This window comes from Vespa crabro, chromosome 13, assembly GCF_910589235.1.
Source record: "Vespa crabro chromosome 13, iyVesCrab1.2, whole genome shotgun sequence".
NCBI lineage: Eukaryota > Metazoa > Arthropoda > Insecta > Hymenoptera > Vespidae > Vespa > Vespa crabro.
The window spans coordinates 2,326,995-2,348,714 of NC_060967.1; the positions used below are offsets into that span (position 1 = coordinate 2,326,995).

A 21,720-nucleotide genomic window follows, 5' to 3' on the forward strand; every position below is an offset into this window, starting at 1 on the left:
GTTAAAATGTTTATATCGATATTAAAAATATTTAAGTAAAATAATAAATATATCCATATTTGTAAACATTCAAAAAAATAGAACAGTAAATGATTTATATATTATATTCTTTAATAATATAATTTTATTCTTCGTACAATACAATTTATATACAATCTAAAAAAAGGTATTACTTAAAAAATAAAAAAAACTAAAAGATTTTATTTTGAAGTAAAATAACAGTAGATAAAAATTACAATAATGTTGACTATCTATATATTATGTTTGTAGTTCGTGGATTGCCCCACCCCATCGCGTGGTGATCGGCGGGCGGGCGGCGGCCATATTATTAGTGAGGTGTCAGTATTTTCTCAACGTGACGGGATTTTTGGGTGTGGATCGCACAATTTCCCGTCGTTCCTTGGTAGCGTGCATTAGTGCAAGTGTAAGTGCGACCGGTCCACCGTGAATGTGTGGTACACGTGTCAAAGGAACACCCTCTGACATAGAGAAAACAAGTAAGTCGTCGTTTGTTGCATCGTTTGAGAATATAAGCAGAGAGCTAACGGATAGGAACAAGGAGAGAAAGAGAAAGATAGAATGTATGCACGTTGAAAATCATCGAAATCATTGATCGTATCAAATCGATAATATCTCACGATCCAAATGATTTCAGTGCAACAAACCGTACGACTAATCATTCTCTAACCTTAAAACACACGATCGGCCTTTAAACCGTCCCAAAGAATTATATACATATATTTTCATCTATTTCAAGGCTATTCTTTTTTAATGTTTTTTCTTTTCTCTCCCTCCCTCCCTCCTCTCTCCCACCCTGTCCTTCTACAAAACACGTGTTTTAAAAGCAATTGAGTATTTTTCTATATACCAAGGACACCACGTCCCTCTAAACAATCTTTAGAATTATTTCAATAGGTATATTATGTTAGATAACGTATATACTCATAAGTCGTAAACATATCGGTCGAGTAAGTTAGTCGACAAGGTGTTTACAGGGTCGACTAGATTTTTTTTTTCCTTCAACCAAATGAATGGCCAAAGCGTTTTCTAAATTTTTACACGAGTTAATCTTCAGTCGAATTTTCGAGGTTAGATATTTCAGTGTATGCGCCTCTGTGTGTGCGCGCGTGTGTGTGTGTATGTGCATGTGTAAACAATATTTTATGTAGATACATACGAATACAAATATTATCTATTTCCTCTTTTACGTATCATTTGTAAATTCGAAGTAGGATGTATGCGTGGGTTCTGCATATAATTACTGAATGTTCTTATAGTACACTTCATCAACGCTCATGCAATTTCATGAAATTATAATTATTCGTGTAACAAATCGTTTGAAGAAATTTTCGACGAATTCTATTTTTATAAGCTCGACGTTTGCTATCATTTTTTATTAGCTATAACTTGTTTACTCATTGATATACGAGTTTCAAGGATACTACTGTTCATTAGTACAGTCAATTTCTCCATTCGATTTTCGAATTCGGTTTCTAATTATTAGAAAGTAAGAATCTTACGAAATTGAAAACGTCATATTATCATTCCTATCATCATTGTCGTCATCATCATTATCATCATAATCGTCATCATCATCATCATCGTTGAATAAATCCTTCGTACTTAACATAACCTCTTAGTTTTTTTTATTATTGTTAAAAGATTTACGAAGCAATCGATAAAGCGGGAAATATAAGTGTAACTTTTATACTATTACTATATATATCTATAAATAATAAAAAGAAATATATATATATATATATAAAAGAAAAAAAAGATAATCATCGATTATTCATCCACGTTACTAGAGACTATTTAATTATACGAAAAGAAAGTAGGATACGTCGTTAAAAGATTTATGTATGTCTTTGTTGAGACTATAACAGTTGGAGAACGAGAGAAGAATTTGAAAAGGTGTACGATTCCAATGTACGTGTGTTGTATTTCATCGTTAAGAGATAGGAATGAGTATATTACGTCAATGAGCGGCCTTGAAAAGAATGATCAGGAGGATCCTACGATGTCGTATTTGATCGTCGAATTTTGTACGAACGCATTCGACGATGAAGTTAGAACGGAAATGTTACACAAATACACGTACACATGTATGTTAGCGCGCGCGCGCTCCCACGACACACACACACACACACAGAAGTACATGCACAGGTAGTCACGTTGTTCGATTTTCAAAGTGACGTCACGTTAGGATATTTTTTAAAATCAACCAATCAAGTTTCAAGATAAATCCCGTGAGATGTTCTTTCATATTTCATCTCTCTTTCTATCTCCTTTTTTTTTTTTTTATACGATATAAGAATCGAGGCAACGAACATCGACTTTTTGTTTTCCATTTTTTTTTTCCTTCTTTTTCTTTTTCTTTTTTTTTTTTTTTTTTTTTTTTTTTTTTCCTTGTTATTCAAAGCTTGTCGAGTAAAGCTAAGTATTTCCCCATGAGACAGCAACGGATATAAGTTTTTATTAATAGACAGACGCTTTCCGTCGTCTCGTTATGTTCGGCTTCATCGTCGAACGAATATATCCAACGTACGTTGGAGTTACAGATATTTAACGTCAACGACTAAAGTAAGTAGAGATATCGTCGGTTCAACGAACGTCGACAGTCCTAGATAAAAGGGGAATGCTAGACGACGAGAGTGCAGGCACACCTCACTCTCAGCCGGTGGATCTCGGTCACGCGGATTTGCATTATAACTTGTCCTTTCCTTCCAATATGGTGACTCGTACATGCATACATACATATGTGTGGTGCCCTAGCACCATTCGCAGGACCGTACCTATGCATTCTTTTCGCCTTCGTCTCCTCTCTTTCCCTCTCTCTCTCTTTCTCTCTTTCTCTCCCTCTCTCTCTCCTCTATCTCTATCTATCTAGCTTTTTTTACTCATTTATCGTAATTGAACATTGTATATAGCTAGATGTAGCATGACATTTTTCTTTTTATAAGATATCTCTTTTTTACTCACATTATTTATATACTATTTTTGTTTCAGATTAAAAACTTTATTTTCTCGTCCTGTAAGAAGAAAAACACAAAATCACCATGCCGAAGTCGGTACGTGTTCTATATCAATTATATCGATATCAGAAGTACTATGGAGATATTTTTCAGAGATAATTGTTTTATATTACGTGAAATATTTAGATGAATAGAAGACTTTTGTGTGTGTATATATATATGTGCGTATATATATATCTTCTTTTTTGTCATGACTTTGAATTTGCTACTACAGCGAAATGTTAATTGCTGTATACGACAAACCGTGCGTGGATTTGGCAGGAAACGTGAAAGAGGAGGAGACGTATATTATCACACCTTTTATGTAAATTATGCAGGCTGGTATCGTTACGAGATCGAATAGAATAGAATTTAAGTGAAGGACGAAAGAAAAAATGGTTTTTTCCTCAGGATCTGCTTTTTTATTTATATATATATATATATATATATATATATATATATATATATATATATATATATAACGTTTATATAGGGTAGGATACTTAAATGAGAATGATTATTTATAAGCAAAAAGAATATTGAATATTTTTATTTGAATAGACCGCCTCTGTATGTACATGAATATTTATATATATGCCTAATATACCAATGAACGAAATATCAATTGAAATCTTTTCTCGTAAGGACGATTACGTAAATCGTTTAACTATCCCTTAAATGCACGTCAAATTGTAATTCTTGTAACATCTTTAAAGAAGCTTACGAACGAAAAATTCATCGTTTCATTTGACACACCGTGTATTACCGGGCTCGATGGTGATTGGTTGAAAGAAACGAACCGGCTTCTCACGTGACCACCTTCTCTCTCTCTCTCTCTCATCCCCCTTCTCCTTACTCTCGAGTTCGCAAACTGATGCTCTTATCTTAGGTTAGGTCGTAGAAGGGGAAACGAGTGAACGATTGAGCGAGCGAGAGAGAGAGAGAAAGAGGTTGGGATGGAGAGTGAGAGAGAGAGAGAGAACGACGCTGATCGTATGAAAAGGTTGAAGAGTGGGAGAAGGAAAGACGCTGCCGGCTGTATTAGGCCCATTGTTCCAGCAACAACCAACGAGAACGGAACAAAAAGCGCGAAATGCGAAATTGACGACGCTTTCGCCACGTACGCATTTAAAGCGAATAATACTGATCATTCTATATTTGCTGTGAACGTAGAAAAGAATTTTTAACATTTTAAAACTTTCTGCGTGATTTTTCGTATCTTCCAATATTTTTTGTGCGTAGTAAAATCGTACTGCCAGATCCAGCATCATGGTTGCCGGTACAAAAATGGTAAGCCAATTTAGTATTGCGATTGTTTTATGATTATATTCTTTTATGGGTATTGTCCTTTGCGTTTTTTTATATATTTCTAATTCTTTTCTGATTCTAATTTTATTTTTGCGATAAAGTATTATCGCGTTGGATAAGAATAAAATGTTTTGAGAAACAAATGGTGTATATATATATATATATATACATATATAAATATCTATTGCGATGTTATTGCAATGTGCGTGGAATTAATATTGTTAAAAACAAGTGTATGTCATTCTGAAAACCGTCAAGGTCAAATTTCAAAGATTTATTTGTAGCCTTCAACGTTCGGCGTCTCTCGATTTATTAGCGTCGTCCTTTGATTCACATACATTCTAACTCTTCATTTTTTTTTCTTTTTGCTTTTATGTTTTATCTGAAGATGAACGTCAGGGTGACGACGATGGACGCCGAGCTGGAGTTTGCCATCCAGCAGACGACCACCGGCAAGCAGCTTTTTGATCAAGTTGTTAAGACAATTGGTCTCCGTGAAGTTTGGTTTTTTGGCCTTCAGTACACTGACAATAAGGGTGATCTAACGTGGATCAAATTGTACAAAAAGGTAGGACAACCATTCTTTCTTGTATCATTAATCTTTTACATTGATCAGGAACAATGTCATCCAAGTTCATCATTCAATCATTTTTTAGCCAGATAAAGTGGTACAATAGGGAGATGTATATTTGTATTTAGTTAGATGTAGAACGATTATATTTAATTGTACTTAGATATTGAGCTTAGTATTAGCTATTTAGCTCATTCATTCTATAATAATTAATACCATTTACACTGTCATTATATAAACTTTTTATATAAATTATTTCAGAGTGATTGATAAGAAAAACTTAACTCTCATACTATAAGTTCTGTAACTATTATTATGCAGAGTATTAAAAAAAACTTATCTGAAAAATTCAATTCATTCTATCAATCTTACTGTTTTAGTATTATACTATGATAATATATAACCAGTTTGGATCAAGGAACGTCTTTTAAGTAATTATAAGTATATACGGTCTTTCAATAATAATGAGCACAGTCTCTCTCTCTCTCTCTCTCTCTCTCTCTCTCTCTCTTTCTCTCTCACTCTCTCTCTCTCTAGAAAACCATAATTGGATTCCCGTCGTTTCTGTGATGGCAGCGAGAGAGAGAGAGAGAGAGAGAGAGAGAGAGAGAGAGAGAGAGAGAGAGAGGTATCGATGACGAAGAATGACGTCATCTGCGTGCTTGTTCACTCGCTTTTTTCCTTTTTTTTCCTCGATTCGTATAAAACATCTGCCTTTATGGTCTTTATAGACGCGTATGCATACAGAAACACACTGTTGACCTTTTTTCTTTTTTTTTTTTTTTTATGACGCGTTAAGCTAAAAGAAGAAAGTATTAACTCATAAAAAGATATTGTTACGTTATATTAACAAATTAATTATTTTTCTCCTTCTTCTTCTTCTTCTTCTTCTTCTTCTTTTTCTTGCTTCGATCGTGAGAAGATATTAATAATAGAAGTATAAGAAAAGGAAACGTCACGCATGGAGAAAACATCAAATAAATTTGTTCCCATCGAATATCATCGTTAGTCACCTCGAAGGATTTTTATAAGTATCTTGAAACATGTTATTCGCCTTTTACGACGACCAGTACGCTTTCGTCCACCATGCAATAATCCCTTCGTCGTATTATATTCAAGAAATATAAAAGAAAAAAAAAATAGAGCAAGTTCGTCGTGATTATGTTTTGAAATTTCGCGCTATAATTACAATACATATATATATATATATATATATATATATATATATTATATATTATATGTATATGTATATATAGGTTATGTCACACTAGTCAATAGAATGTTTGTCGTATAATTTTCCTACTTCACATATAAAATAGTTTAGAAATTTTTATGATTAAAAAAAAATTTTATGACATCCATATCTTTCGTCAATATTATATTAAAAAGTAAATAAATGTAAAAGATTCAATAAAAAAAAAAAAAAAAAGAGTTAATAGATTGCATTATACTGTTACTAGTCTCACTCGTATGACTCTCGTAGTTCTTCTTTGCCATTAGATTTTAAGCATATAAAATTGTTCGTACAGATATCGTCTTTCTTTTGTCGACGTTCGCAAAGATCATATTCGAAGGAAGGAATAGAATACATCGACGATAAGTTTCGTGTACAGTTGCAAAAATATGAGAAGTATTCGGTATTCGATCGATGAACAGTTACAAGGAAAAGGTATATTATATATTTATATGTATATATATATTTATATATACACACTTGCACGTATACACACGCATAGTATAGACTCTCTTCTTCGTATATAAAAAAACTCAAGGCTTTCACCAACCTGTTGAGAAGTCTCGATCCTTCTGTCTCTTCTCTTCATTACGTATTCTCTCTCTCTCTCTCTCTCTCTCTCTCTCTCTCTCTCTCTCTCTCTCTCTCTCTTTCTTTCACTCACTCACTCATTCACTCACTCTCATTCTCTCTTTTTCTCTTTCTCTCTTTCTCTTTCTCTTTCTAATGCACGTGCGTGTACGTGTACACACGTATCTTTTTATCCGGTTTCACATTTTTTCTTTCTTCCTTTTTTTTTTCCACGACAAAAGGCGACCTGCCCTAGAGTCTTCCGGCACAACGGCCAACCCACTTTTCTAAACGTCGATTCTAACTTGGGACAGGAAGCGGAAGGTTTTCGTGTAGTACAGGTGGTTTAGTCTCTTCCGTTTCTATTTTTGTATAGTTTCAATCTTCTAACAACTAAATATGTACATATGTGTATATATATATATATATATATATATATATATATATATATATACTAGTTTGGGGAGCAAAAGAGTATATATAAGATAGAATTATTAGTGAAATATTTGTAATATTAAGACGACATTAATGTAGAATATATTAGCATACATAATTATTATTTTGACTGAAAAATTTAATTTATACTCTTTTTCTCGTATATAAGACTACATTATATGTATATATTTAATTGTACAATGAAAATATATATATATATATAAATTTTTTAATATCGTCAAGAATAATAATCATTGTTAGAATAGATGAATTAATCTTAGAGAGAAACTTCTTTCAGACACTTTTATCTTATCTGTGAAATATTAATTTGTCGCTTGAGTGAGAGAAAATATCTCTCCTGTGAATAATTTTTATCATGGTCCAGCGAAATTCATATCTCTATCTATAAGAAACATTTGTTGTATAGTTAAATTTATTTTAGGTTATCCTTATATATTCGTACAAAATTGTATATACCATAGTCGTATATATCGTAGTTATATTGTCATTATTCTAATTAACATTTTTATTCCATAAGTAATGAAACTTAACGTAGATACGATGTCAAAGATTAATATGGCGCGAAATACAAAAAAGAAAAAGGAAAAAAAAATCCAATCACTCCAAAGAGCGTTTGATGTCATCTCTTTTATATACATAGACCGATAAAGGTATATTTGCATATTGATCGTGAATAGGAGCACCCTTAATAATTAACAAACATATTCATCGAGATTTAAAGTAAACTCTCTTAAAGTACGCATCGATTAGATATGCTAATTATATTATTCCGTAATATTGTAGATAACAAAATGTATTGTTGCATTAGAGCGATATAGGCTATTAGCTATTCTTATCTCACTCTCTCTCTCTCTCTCTCTCTCTTTCTCTTTCTCTTTCTCTCTCTCTTTCTCTTTTTTTGCCTGTAGGATTATAAATGATAAGAGACATACATGAATTACTTTCAATTTTCCTTTCTTCATTAAAAACTCTTTAGATTCGCTTGAAGTAACACTCGTCTTTCATCCCCTGCCAAAAAAAAAAGAAAAGAAAAAAATTGCTTTTATTGTAGTAAAGCTCTATCGTAAAGAGATTTGCAACGATCTCTCCAATTCTGAAATCTTTCATGATCGGTCGATCGATTATATGCAGCCGGAAAGTGCAATCACGAGAGTCGTCAAGAAGGAAGTAAAAAAGAAGGTACGAAAGTTAAGAGGCTACTCGGACTCTGACACCGATGACGACGAGTTCGAAGACGATCTGGTAAGCCGAGTATCTTAAAGAGAATCTCTCTTTCTCTTTCTCTTTTCCCCGAGATATATATCCTGTTGATACAGGAAATGTAAGGAATATAAAAGGAAATTAAATGAAAGAGAGAAATCGTCGACTTTCTTTCTTAATGAAATCATCCAACGAGTAATATAATTCACATTCGAGCTGAGCTTCTTCGTTATTTGAACCAATCAGCGTTAAGATTTTTCGGCGCTAATTTTTTAAATAATGAAAACTCGAAGTACTCTTTTACACATTGTTTTTAAACAGTATTCTTGTGATATAGAATTAATAGAATAAAAAGAGGAAAAAGAAATAAAAATAATAATAATAATAATAATAATAATTTATAAATATACAAGGTGAGGAGCCCAAAAGTTTATAGATTATTTTTTACAAATCAATTATTCTTCCTCTAGAGACTATTTTTAGTTTAACTTTTTTCTTTCTTTTTTTTTTTTCAGGATTATAAAACTACAAGCTTTAGAAACATTTTTATGATCTATACTTTTGACCCATCCTGTATATATATATATATATAGTTTGGTATAACACACGTGGCTAAGGCCAACCGAACAATTCTTCTGGCTACTCGTGCAGATAATACTTGTGGCCTTTCCAAGGTGCTTCGTACTTTACTGGAAACGAACGGCAATGAGTGTTATGCAAATAGGCAAGGACTGGTTCTTCCCTCAGCATCGGCTTCTCGAAAGAAGAGAGCCTCATGGTCTATCTTCTTCTTTTTCTTCTTTTTCTTCTTCTTCTTCTTCTCTTCTTCTTCTTCTTGTTCTTGCCTACCAATGGTCACTTCCTCGAATGGTTTAAATGCTGAAAGAAAGCTTTTACCTTTTCCATTTCAAAGGATTACCGAACGTCGTTTCCTTTATCTTTAGTTTCCTTCAAGGAAGAAGAGTAATATTTATATATATATATATATATATATATATATATATATATATATATAACAAATAAATAGTTCTGTATACTTCTTTTTGAAATATTTTTTATTAACAGAATATGATATATAATATATATTATATATTATATTATTATATATTTATATCATATTATATATATATATATATATATATATATATATATATATATATATAAACATTTTTATGGTGTATAGAGATTTTATTTTTCTCAAATATGATTTAAAAGAATATTACTATATACTTTCAATGTATGCATGTTATATAATATTATATATATAACTTCTTATGAAGTTTATAGAAATATTGTTCTTTTAAAATATTGCTATACACTTTCAATATATGTATCTTCATTCAAATCAAACTAGTTCAAAGGAGGAACGAACGAAAGCTATAAACGAGAAGTGTATATAGCTTTTGCTTATCGTGGTAGTATAGTTCTGCGATAAAAGTCGATACATGCTAAAGGGAAACAATGATTTTGCGCGACGGCTTCTATTGTTCTTGATTTTTCATGCTATTATATAGCAAAGAGATTATTTTCTACGAAAGGATTATAATAATCGAATAACTTATACTTTTACATTATATTAATTTTATAAATTCTTATTTTAATAACTTATTATACTTAATATTTGTACTTTTATATACAAAATGGAACTCAAAGGTTCCAAGGTTATTTTATAAACCAGTTGCTCTTTTACGTGACTTTTTAGATTAAAAAAAATTTTTTTTTCTTTTTCTTTTTGTTTCTCAGATAAAAAAAGTCTCCAAAAAAAAGTATTGATTTTTATTATCACTTAGGAATTTTTTTACTTTATATAATTAATTCCTAGAAATTAATTTCTAGAAATTAATCTCTCTCTCTCTCTCTCTCTCTCTCTCTCTCTCTTTCTCTTTCTCTTTCTCTCTATTTCTTATGTTTTTTTTTTCTTTTCTTTTTTATTTCGACTATTTTATAACTGATTTCGTTTTGTTTTCTTGCTTCGTTATACATGTTAATCTTTTAAACGAGTGAGGTCACTTATGTACACAATAAATGTGGTATTTTGCGTGAATCACGAGACCACTCTTATATCCGTCGTTACAATTGCTCGCTTAGGAAATACTACGAATAGTTTGTATGCTTTTTTACAACGCGAAATCGTTTCGGAAATAATGTAACATCTGGCATGAAAATTCCCTGTACAAGATAATTCTCGATTTCATTGAAGATAATCGAGAATTATCTTGTATGTGAAATATTTGTTAATAATTTTTCCAAAATCGTTAAGCCTTTCTATCGATTTCATTGTTAGTTTGTAGAATGACGATAGCGTATGGAACGGATTTAGTAGGATTATTTAATTTTTTATATATATATATATATATATATATATATATATATATATATATAAAAGTGAGATTCTGGTTATCTCTATCATTTTTTTTTTAATTTATCTTTTTTTTTATTTTTTATCTTACAGAATGATATTTAACGTGTTAGATTGTAAATTATTTAGTAGATAATTTCTACATATTAAAGGTCAAAAGTTTCTAAGTGAAATTTTCTTTCTTTCTTTCTTTCTTTCTTTTTTTTCTTTTTTTTTTTTCGACACACTTTTTAGGCTAATTTTTTTTATTCAAACAGCACCACAATTACAATCTCTTGAGAACTTTTGGCGTATCCTATATTTTTAATTAGTCTTTTTACTGTAAATTAGGCTATTAGTATACATTTTTCTTTTTATGAGAAATGATTTTAAAAAGAGAGAAGCCATAATTTTAAATACGACGGAAATAATCGATTAGGGAACAACAGAATAGTTTAAGGATTGGGGACACTGTAAAGAGAAAATGTACGTCTAACGATCGTGGGGTGCTTGCTCTTTCTTATTAACTTAAATCGGATCAGAGAAAAGATTTTCGCTTTTATGTGTTTAGAGAAAGAGAGAGAGAGAGAGAGAGAGAGAGAGAGAGAGAGAGAGAGAGAGAGAGAGAGAGAGAAAACGACGATTTTTATCGTAAGACTAAATCGACATTTAGTCTTTTAATTTTTCGTTACTTCGAATAAATGCGTGAAACTTTTTTTTTTCTCTCTTTTTTTTTTTTCTCATAATCTTTTACATTGTTCGATTATTTTACGAACACGTAAGAGATATAAATATTATATAAAATTCATTATGAATTAATATATTCGTTTGAAAGCGTTTAGAAACGAAAATCAACTAATACGATCAAATATTTAATATCAAGGTAATGCCATTCGCATATATATATATATATATATATATATATATATATATATATATATATTAAAAAAAATATATATATATACGAACACATACGAGCGTAATTGAAATATTTCATTCGATTATGTAACATTTGTCATATTTATTTATCATATTTTCATTCTTTGAACGCATGCCAACCGCAATACTAACAACTGGAAGCGTGGACTTCCGTTCTTGTCTAGGGTAAGTTACCGTAACTTTAATTATCATTTTAAATTCGTGTCCCGTTAATGATAATAACACTTTATTAGGACGTATATTATTTAATTATAGACCTATATATCACGATCGTGTTTGTAATCGAGTTATAATCTAAGATGACTACCATGCATGGTATTTTATCGGTAAAAGTGATTAAGTCATCGTTTCGTATAACTATTCCGCGAATGGAATGACATTCCCGATTTGACAATTAAAAAGGAAAAGATTCAGTTAGATTTATCGTAAAATTGTATTACGTTAAGATGTAGATAGAGGTTCTGCCTGTTGTTGTCAATTTAAAGTATTACTTATATCCTGTCTTTTTTTGTGTCTATTTTTTTTCCTTAATCTTTTTCTTCTTTTTTTTTTTTTTTTTTTTTTCTTCTTTTTTTAGATATACTTTTTTTTATACAACAAACGATACTTTCAATTATTTTCGTATAATAAAAGGCACCTCGTGCAAAAGTTTATATATGTTTCTTCATTTATTTCGTAAAATTTTCAAATGATCAGTATATAGATATATATATATATACATACGTGCATATATTAGTTTAACCATTTATATAAAATAGAAATGCAAGATTTTCTTTAGCTGTAAAATTAACGTTTCACTTATGACAGACGGTAGAGATTATTAGGAATACAATGGGAAGGAGTTTTCCCAATGACATAATCTTTTCCCACGCGTCTCTCCCATTTATTATTTATGAAAATCATACTATAGAAAACACATATCTACGTTAGGACATATCCGTAGCTAATTCGATATATATATATATATATATGTAGGTACATCGAGTTTTTTACTTATTCACTTTCCCTCCCTCCTTCCATGCCAATCTTGGACGATATTTTATCTGATAATGAATAATTAATTATAATTGTCTATTACGTTTGTTACGAATATGACGGGATAATAGCTAGTTAATGCTATTTGTCAAGTCAGACTTGATACATAGACGAATTAATTTGAATTAAATATCGTCCAACACTCTTTCGCGAATGATTATTTCTTGTTTTTTTTTCTTGTTCTTTTTTCTTTTTTTTTTTTTTTTTTTTTTTTTTCTTCTTCTTAACTCCATCCCTATATATACAATGCTACTTTGTTCCGGTATATCGAAAAGAAAAACAAAAACAAAAAATGTTAATGCAAGACAAATGACAAAATATTGATAAATAATTTCAGGTGGTACCGTGCGGTCTTCGAAAGATCTTCCACGTAAGAATGGCAATTGGAATTTTTTGTCCTTTGATATAAATATTAAATGATATAATTAATTCATTAATTGCGAGCTCCCACAATATTTTACATCCAAAGGGCGCCAAGATCGAAATCCTTTGGTAGAGTCGATTATTTCGTAACATCTTTTTCTTTTTTTCCTCTCTTTTCTTTTCTTTTCTTTTCTTTTCTTTCCTTCTATCATTTTTCTATTTTAAAGCGTGTTCGCATATTTTTTGCAACGATCACACAATTCGCGGAAGAACTAATTACACTAACCAAGGAAAGCTACCTATCTTTTATAACGGTTGGAAGACTTTGATCATTGTTTACTAGTGTTAAATCTTCTTTTGCTTCTTCTTTTTTTTATTTTTTTTTCCTCCCCTTTTTGTGTGCGCCATATAGCTCGATTTCTTTAGTCATTTCCGTAACTTATCGTGTTTTATTGCTCTGTATATTATTATTATTTTTTTTTCATTTTTTTTTTACGTCGAGTTAACAGCGTCAAAATGAAATAAATTTAGAATATCGACGTATATTAGCCTCGTCATTGTTAGACTAATGGTTATGACTGTGATAAAGGAAAAAAGAAAAAAAAAAATAATAATAATAAATGTAATAAAAATGTTGAAATGAAGAGGAAAAAGGAGGATCGATATCTTGGCGCACGTGTTTGTCGGAAAACATGTGTTGATCATGTAAAAGGACGAGGTGTATTTTATATAGCTTTTTTTTTTCTTTTTTTTTCTTTTTCTTTCTTTTTTATTTTTTCTTTCTTTTTTTTTTTTTTTCTTCTTTTTTCTTTTTACGCGGCACATTTACATGCGTCAGGATCGACGATGAATTAAAAATTATTTTAGAAATTTAGAAATTTTTTTGAAAGATATAATAATTGTGAATGAATTAAAGCGAGGATCCCAGTCTTCGACGATCTTGACGTTATTATGTTTATACACACGCATTAAAGAAATGCATCGTTCTCACGTATTTCGCACACGTAGAACTGGCTAAAATATCACATAAAAGTATCAAGTGGAATTGTATAATAATCGGAAAGAAATTGATTGAGTTTGATTATGCGTAAATATGTCGCTGTATAATATTGATTTAAGAAAAGAAAAGAAGAGGAAAGAAGAAGAAAAAAAAAAAGAAAAAAAAAAGAAAAAAAAATCGCAGATTATTTTATAGAAATATTTTAACCAAGTCTCTCTGTGTTAGCGCGCACACGCTTTAACGTTCTCTCGCACCTGTAGAATTTATTCGGAAAATCCTTATACATTTTGTAAGATTTATCTTACGCAATCCGACATACAGCCATTACAGAGATAATTATATATAGAAAAAAAAAAAATCATGTCACTGGCATTGAACCGAGACCAAGATGTCAGTCCATATACGATCAAGGCGATCATGTTTGCGGATTTATTTGAGTAACAATACTTACATATATACGTCTGCTGTGTTACCAAGCAAACATAAAAATTATCTTTCGTCTTCTTTCTTTTTCTCTTTCTTTCTTTCTTTCTTTCTTTCTTTCTTTCTTTTTTTCTTTTTTTAATAAAATAATGTCAATAATACAACTGCGTCTATTCGTCGTTTGATCGCTATTATTATTTTTATCTTATTGTTATTTCTCTTCTTTTTTCTTTTCTTTTTTCTTTTTTTTTTCTTTCTTTTTCTTTCTTTTTATTTCTTTTTTTTCTTTTTCTTTTTTTTTTCTTTTTTTATCATCATCAAAAACATATCGAAATATTTATTAAAGGGTACCACAAAAATCCATCGTGTCGCGAGGTGTCTTTTTTAATTCAATATTAATATCAAGATTTATATTAAGATATAATATTCTTTAATCTTTACCGACAAACATTAGACATTCTCGTAAAAATATTTTTAATAGCAAATTGATGTACTTTAAAGTACATGTTTTCTTTTTTCATCCCTCCCTTCCCCTACTCTCTTTCTCTCTCTCTCTCTCTCTCTCCCTCCCTTCCTCTCCCTCTCTCCTCCCCCTCTTTATTGTACACCCTTTACGTTTTAAAACATTCGGATCGTTAAGTTTCCTTGTAGATATTCCGATTAGATACAGATACAAGTTATTATCGAGGAACACACACATATATATATACTGGAAACTGTAATAATATTCGTTTCTTATCGATCATTAGAATGTAATCGGCAATTTACTCAGTTGAAACCAAAATTTTATCAATATCCGTCCCTATCGATGATACATTTCTTTCTCCCGTCTCGTCCCGTCCCTCATTCTTCCAAAAAAAAAAAAAAAAAGCTACGACGAATCAATAATGATTTTTCCCCCAATTCGTCGATTCTCCTCTCTTGCATGTCACCGCAATGATCCATAGATCATCATGTTTTGTCGATTAAATAAAAAATGTGGGATATATACATATATATAATAATAATAATAATAAAAGCACACGTTTTTGCACGTTGTTGTTGTTGTTGTTGGTTGTATTTCAAAATAAGAGAGTGACTTTGTTTTTTTGTTTTATATGTATATATATATATTTTTTTTTATTTTTCAGTTTTTCTTCTTCCTTTGTGTTTTCCCAAATTTTATTGCAAAGAAATAACACACGTAGCTGATTTATATATATATATATATATATATATATATATATATATATATATATATATTTATATATTTATATTTATACAGGATGGATTAAACAGAACGGGATGATTTTTAAGAATCAATTATACTCTTTTATCGAGACTTCAGTGCTTTTTTTTTCTTTTCTTTTTTTTTTGTCAAAACGTAAAACTACAAGTTAGGCTTGTAGAAAGCGTAAATTAAAATAATTAGTCCAATTAATTATCTCATAAAAAAGTAATTGATTTTTAATATCATCTAAGAATTTTTGGCCCACCCTGTGTATATATATATACACATACACGCACGCATATACATGAATATATATATATATATATAAGTTCTAATTCATCTTTTTTTTTTTTTATCGATTGATTATAGGTGATGAACCAGGAGGTCAAAAAGGAGACCCCATTGCAGTTCAAGTTTCGTGCGAAATTTTATCCCGAAGACGTTGCGGAGGAATTAATACAGGATATTACGCTTCGTCTTTTTTATCTGCAGGTATGTGAGAGAGAAAGAATACAACGTTTAATAAAACAATCATCCTGATTGTATTCTATCTTTACTATATTTAATTGAAGAGCTTTTTATTTATTTATTTATTTATTTTATTTTTTTTTTCTTTTTTTTTCCTTTTTTTTCCTTTTTCATTGCTTCTCTTCTGTTCTGTGATAAAAAAAAAAAAAAAAAAAAAAAAAAAAGAAAAAATTTCCTTCAAGAAAAAAATAATAATTGTTATTATTGTTATTATGTAAGATGAGATAAAAAGAAAAATCTTGTGATTTATTATCGAAATTAAAGAGTACGGGAAATAGATACTCATTTTAAACATGCGATGCATAACCTTGAATAGAATAGTTCTAATCTCAATGATATATATCAATAAAGATTAATCGACTATTACATTGTTAATTAAATTGTTACATTGAATAATTGAACGTTTATGTTATTCGAATGAAATCTAATTATTAATTTATATAAGTTTTATAAAAGGAGTGTTTATAAAATGGGGGAGGGGATGCTTTTAAATATGTTGAATGTTGTAAAAAAAAATTTTTCACCCTTATATAGGTGAAAAATGCTATACTCAGTGATGAAATTTACTGCCCACCTGAAACATCGGTATTGCTTGCATCTTATGCGGTTCAAGCTAGACATGGTGATTTTCAAAAAGGAACTCACACTGCCGGCTTTTTAGCTAATGATCGTTTGTTACCACAAAGAGTTGTTGATCAACATAAAATGAGTAAAGAAGAATGGGAGAGTTCGATAACTAATTGGTGGCAAGAACATCGTGGTATGTTAAGAGAAGATGCTATGATGGAATATTTGAAGATTGCTCAGGTGATAAAACAATACAAAGATTTATATCTCTTTCTATATATCTTAAAATTTTTTAATTTATATTTGAAGATTTCAATCTTTCATTTTTTTTCCCTTTTTTTTTTTTCTTTTATTCTTTCATTCTTTCTTTCCATCGTGATTAATTTTTGTTTTTCTTTTTTTTCCTCTCCTTTTTTTTCCTTTTTTTTTTTCTTTCATTCTTTCTTTCTTTCATATAGGACTTAGAAATGTATGGAGTTAATTATTTCGAAATTCGTAATAAAAAAGGAACAGAATTATGGTTGGGCGTCGATGCTTTAGGTTTGAATATTTATGAAAAGGATGATAAACTTACACCTAAGATCGGTTTTCCATGGTCCGAAATAAGAAATATTTCTTTCAATGAAAAGAAATTTATTATTAAACCGATAGATAAGAAAGCACCAGACTTCATTTTCTTCGCTACAAGAGTCAAGATTAATAAAAGAATTTTGGCACTTTGTATGGGCAATCATGAATTATATATGCGTAGACGTAAACCGGATACCATTGATGTTCAGCAAATGAAGGTATATACTTATAAATACATATATATATATATATATATATATATATATATGTGTGTGTGTACATATTATTGAAAATTAAATTTTAAGAATATTATTTTTCTCTTTGATAAAATCTACCTATGATTATTTGATTAATTTGCTACTTTTGAGTGCCGTGATAATAGAATATCGAATGAGGGCATTATCTATAGATAAATGTATAAATTCAATATCATTCTACCGAAAGTATTCGGCATACGTGGTAATATTTTTATTTTAAGGCTCAAGCCAGAGAAGAAAAAATCGCGAAGCAACAGCAAAGGGAAAAATTGCAATTAGAAATTGCAGCGAGAGAACGTGCAGAAAAGAAACAACAGGAGTACGAGGAAAGGCTAAGAAATATGGCTGAGGAAATGGATAGGCGACAGGCAGAATTAAACGAAGCTCAGGAAATGATAAGACGTTTGGAAGAACAATTGAAACAATTGCAGGCTGCGAAGGAAGAATTAGAAGATCGTCAAAAGGTTATTTATTATTATGAGTATCTGTAACTGATCGTTAATCGTCTTATGGTTATAAATACTTTTTCTTTTTTCTACAATATATATATATATATATATATATATTATATTATTGATAGGAATTAACGGCAATGATGGAAAAATTAGAACTTTCTCATGAAATGGAAGCCGCAGAACGTGCTAAGTTAGAACAAGAGATTAGAGCTAAGCAAGAGGAGGTACAACGTATACAGTCCGAAGTAGAAGCTAAAGATGCAGAAGCTAGGAGATTACAGGAGGAGTTTGAAGCTGCCAAGTATTCATTGTTTTCTTTTTTTTTTTTTTTTTATATTTATTCTTTATCAATTTATTCATAATGTTACATTTATTTACAATCATTTGTTATTTCATCTTCGAGTAGACTCAGGCAAGAGGAAGCTGATCGAGCTTTTCAAGCTAATACAACTCCTCATCATCATCATGTCGAAGAAAATGAAGAGGGAGAGGAAGAAGGCGAGGATGAGATTCCGAATTGTGATGTTACTAAAGATCTTGCTACGGATGAATCAATAATTGATCCAGTCGAAGAGAGACGTACTTTGGCCGAAAGAAATGAACGTCTTAATGATCAATTGAAGGTAAATTATTATATAATTAATAGATTATATAATTTATTAGATTATATAATTAATTATTATATAATTAATCGATTGATATTAACACTTCTTTTTTACGTTTTATATTGATTATATATAAATATATATACATATATATAATATTATAAATAATTATTATTATGTATAAAAACATATATATATATATATATATATATATATATATATATATATATATATATATATAAATAAATATTAAAAAAATAATTCTACATGTATTTATCGATTTGATTTTATTTTTAGGCATTGAAGCAAGATCTTGCACAATCACGAGACGAAACCAAGGAAACTGTCATGGATAAAATTCATAGGGAAAATGTTCGTCAAGGACGTGACAAGTATAAAACGCTACGTGAAATTCGCAAGGGCAATACCAAACGTCGTGTCGATCAATTTGAGAATATGTAAAATATGTGCGTATATTTATCCACACGCTCCCCCCCCCAAACCCCACCCCAATGCATTTTTATTATCTCATTTTTTGAATTTCATCTATTCCGTATCATTATACGGAGTATTATTATTGCACATGAGAAATAGAGAGAGAAAGAGAGAGAGCGAGAGAGAGAGAGAGAGCGAGAGAGAGAGAGAGAAAGCGAGAGCGAGAGAGAGAGAGAGAGAGAGAGAGAGAGAGAGAGAGAGAGGATTCAATGTCCTAGGTATATATCACTATATCACTAGATTTTTATCGTCATTCCTTTGAATTGAAAATTATTTTACAATCGATATTAATTCTTGTGCCACGCAACGTAATTGATACATTTTCTTTTTTTTTCTTTTTTTTTTTTCTTTTTTTTTCCCTTTTTTTTTATAGCGATTTATATAATCCTATCGCATTGAGACAACACACTATTATTCATTCTCATCATCTATATCAAACTTATAGAATTTGATTTATAAACACATTATGGCAATGAATGCTAAACTCTTGTTCATGAGTTTAACAAAAGGGACGCGACGAGCGAGATTTATTATATTACGAATATATCTTCCAAATATGCTTCCGTATATCAATTATGATTTAATATCAAACGCGCTTCATTCTCCAAAAGTTTTTGTGTATTGGAGATAGATCATTTGTGTCTTTTCTTCGATATCAGAATTTATAATATTCTCTTTAGTATAAATATTTTTTCTTTTTACTGTTTTCTTTCTTTCTTTCTTTCTATCTTTCTATCTTTCTTTCTTTCTTTCTTTCTTTCTTTCTTTCTTTCTTTTTTTTTTCTTTTTTTTAATCTTGAAAAAATACGTCTCATTTTTATTAGAATAGTATATATTTGGCAATAAGCTATAACTCACTCTCTCCTAATTATGTTTAGCTATTTTCTATCTTTGTTCTTGTGCTCGCGTTTATTATAATTCTATCGTCAAGAATGTGCTAAGAATATTATTATTATTATTATTATTATTATTATTATTATTATTATTATTATTATTATTATTATTATTATTTTATTATTATTATTATTATTAATATTATTAATATTATTATTAATATTATTAATATTATTATTATCATCATCATCATGATCTATGTTCCTTATTATTTGTGTCATGGACAACAAAAATTTTGAACGTTCGTCTTCTTCTTTTTCTTCTCTCATATATATATATATATATATATATATATATATATACATATATATATATATATATATATATATATATATATATATATGTATATATTTTGTTCTCGTCGTAAGTATTATCGTTGACCGGTAAAAAAAAAAAAGAAAAAATAGAAAAAAAAGACGCTTTCAAAATGGTGCAGACATAACATTTCTTTAACAATTATTTTTGTCGTCGCGGTCTTCATCAAACGTACAGGATGGATCAAAAGTTCTTAGATGATTTTAAAAATCAATTACTCTTTTACGAGACTGTATAGGTCAATTTTTTTTCTTCTTTTCTCTCTTTTTTTTTTTTTTTTTTTCTTAGATTGTATAAGAAATCTAGAAAGGCTCAAAAAAGAGTAATTTATTATGAAAATCTAGTAGGAACATTTGATCCATTCTGTACATACATTGTTTATTCTCCGTCCTTCGTAAGGATAATATTTGAAGATACACATACACACACACACACACACACATACACGCAGATAGACAGACATATCCTCTCCTTAGCATGTATATTACCATTTGACAATTGTCAATGATAATGTGGCGTTGTGTAACTATATCTATGAGTCCAACAAGATATAAATAGTTTTAGATTTGGGACAAGTTCGTATATTAAAAAAAAAAAAAAAAAAAAAAAAAAAAAAGAAAAGAAAATTAATACTTTTCTCTCTCCGAGGATTTTTAAATGAAACCGAATATATCATCGAAGTTGATTTGTGTTTCTTTCTTTTTTCTTTTTTTCTCTTTTTTCTTTTTTTTTTCTTTAGGAAGACATCGACAATTCTGATTAGGAAAAAAAAATGTATAGAATTAGAACTGCAATTATTTGCAATATTTTGGCGATTGTTGAGATAATGATATAATGCGATGTGAACAATAGTAATAACAATGAAAAAATTAACATGCAAAACGTATCCTTGTTATAATTCAATCATATTCCAACGTTACTAAATATGTGTGTGAAACGGTTACAATTTTATAATGAGAAAGTGTAACTATGAACAATTTATTGAACGAAGTAATATCTTTTTTTACTTACTTTCTTTCTATCTTTCTTTCTTTTTTCTCTTTTTCTTTTTTTTTTTTTTTCTTTCTCCTTCTTTTCTTTTCCTTCACTTCTCCTAATGTATCCTTAGAAAACACACAACAATATGAGCAAGCCCATAGAACTTAATGTGGCTTATAAATTAATATTGTATTTTTTGCAATTTTCATCACGTGCGAATTTCTATATTTTTACACTGATAAGCGCAATTTCTATATTGAACACTTGTGGCCTTTATCGATATACATACGTACGTTGAGAATCAATATACTGTAGTTAACATAGAAACTTAAAGGCTTAGCCCATTAGTTTCACATATCTTTTCATCATAGCCCAAATCAACGTACACGAGAAAG

At 29.6% G+C, this 21,720-nt stretch overlaps 1 protein-coding gene across 9 annotated transcripts; it reads left to right on the top strand.

Annotated features, from left to right (window-relative positions):
• The first annotated feature begins 274 nt into the window (after positions 1-274).
• On the top strand, positions 275-21,357 carry LOC124428771 (moesin/ezrin/radixin homolog 1). Of its 9 annotated transcripts, none has more exons than XM_046973250.1 (12): positions 275-497; positions 3,010-3,071; positions 4,711-4,890; positions 11,772-11,795; positions 13,003-13,035; positions 16,031-16,153; positions 16,724-16,996; positions 17,215-17,544; positions 17,805-18,047; positions 18,164-18,339; positions 18,442-18,661; positions 18,941-21,357. In XM_046973250.1, the coding sequence occupies exons 2-12, from the start codon at positions 3,060-3,062 to the stop codon at positions 19,103-19,105; spliced, it is 1,779 nt and encodes a 592-aa protein (XP_046829206.1). In that variant the 5' UTR covers positions 275-497; positions 3,010-3,059; the 3' UTR covers positions 19,106-21,357. The 9 variants fall into 9 exon arrangements, with proteins under 9 accessions (XP_046829206.1, XP_046829207.1, XP_046829212.1 ...); XM_046973251.1 differs by having other exon boundaries at positions 284-424; XM_046973252.1 differs by lacking the exon at positions 275-497 and adding an exon at positions 963-1,088.
• Positions 21,358-21,720: the final 363 nt, after the last annotated feature.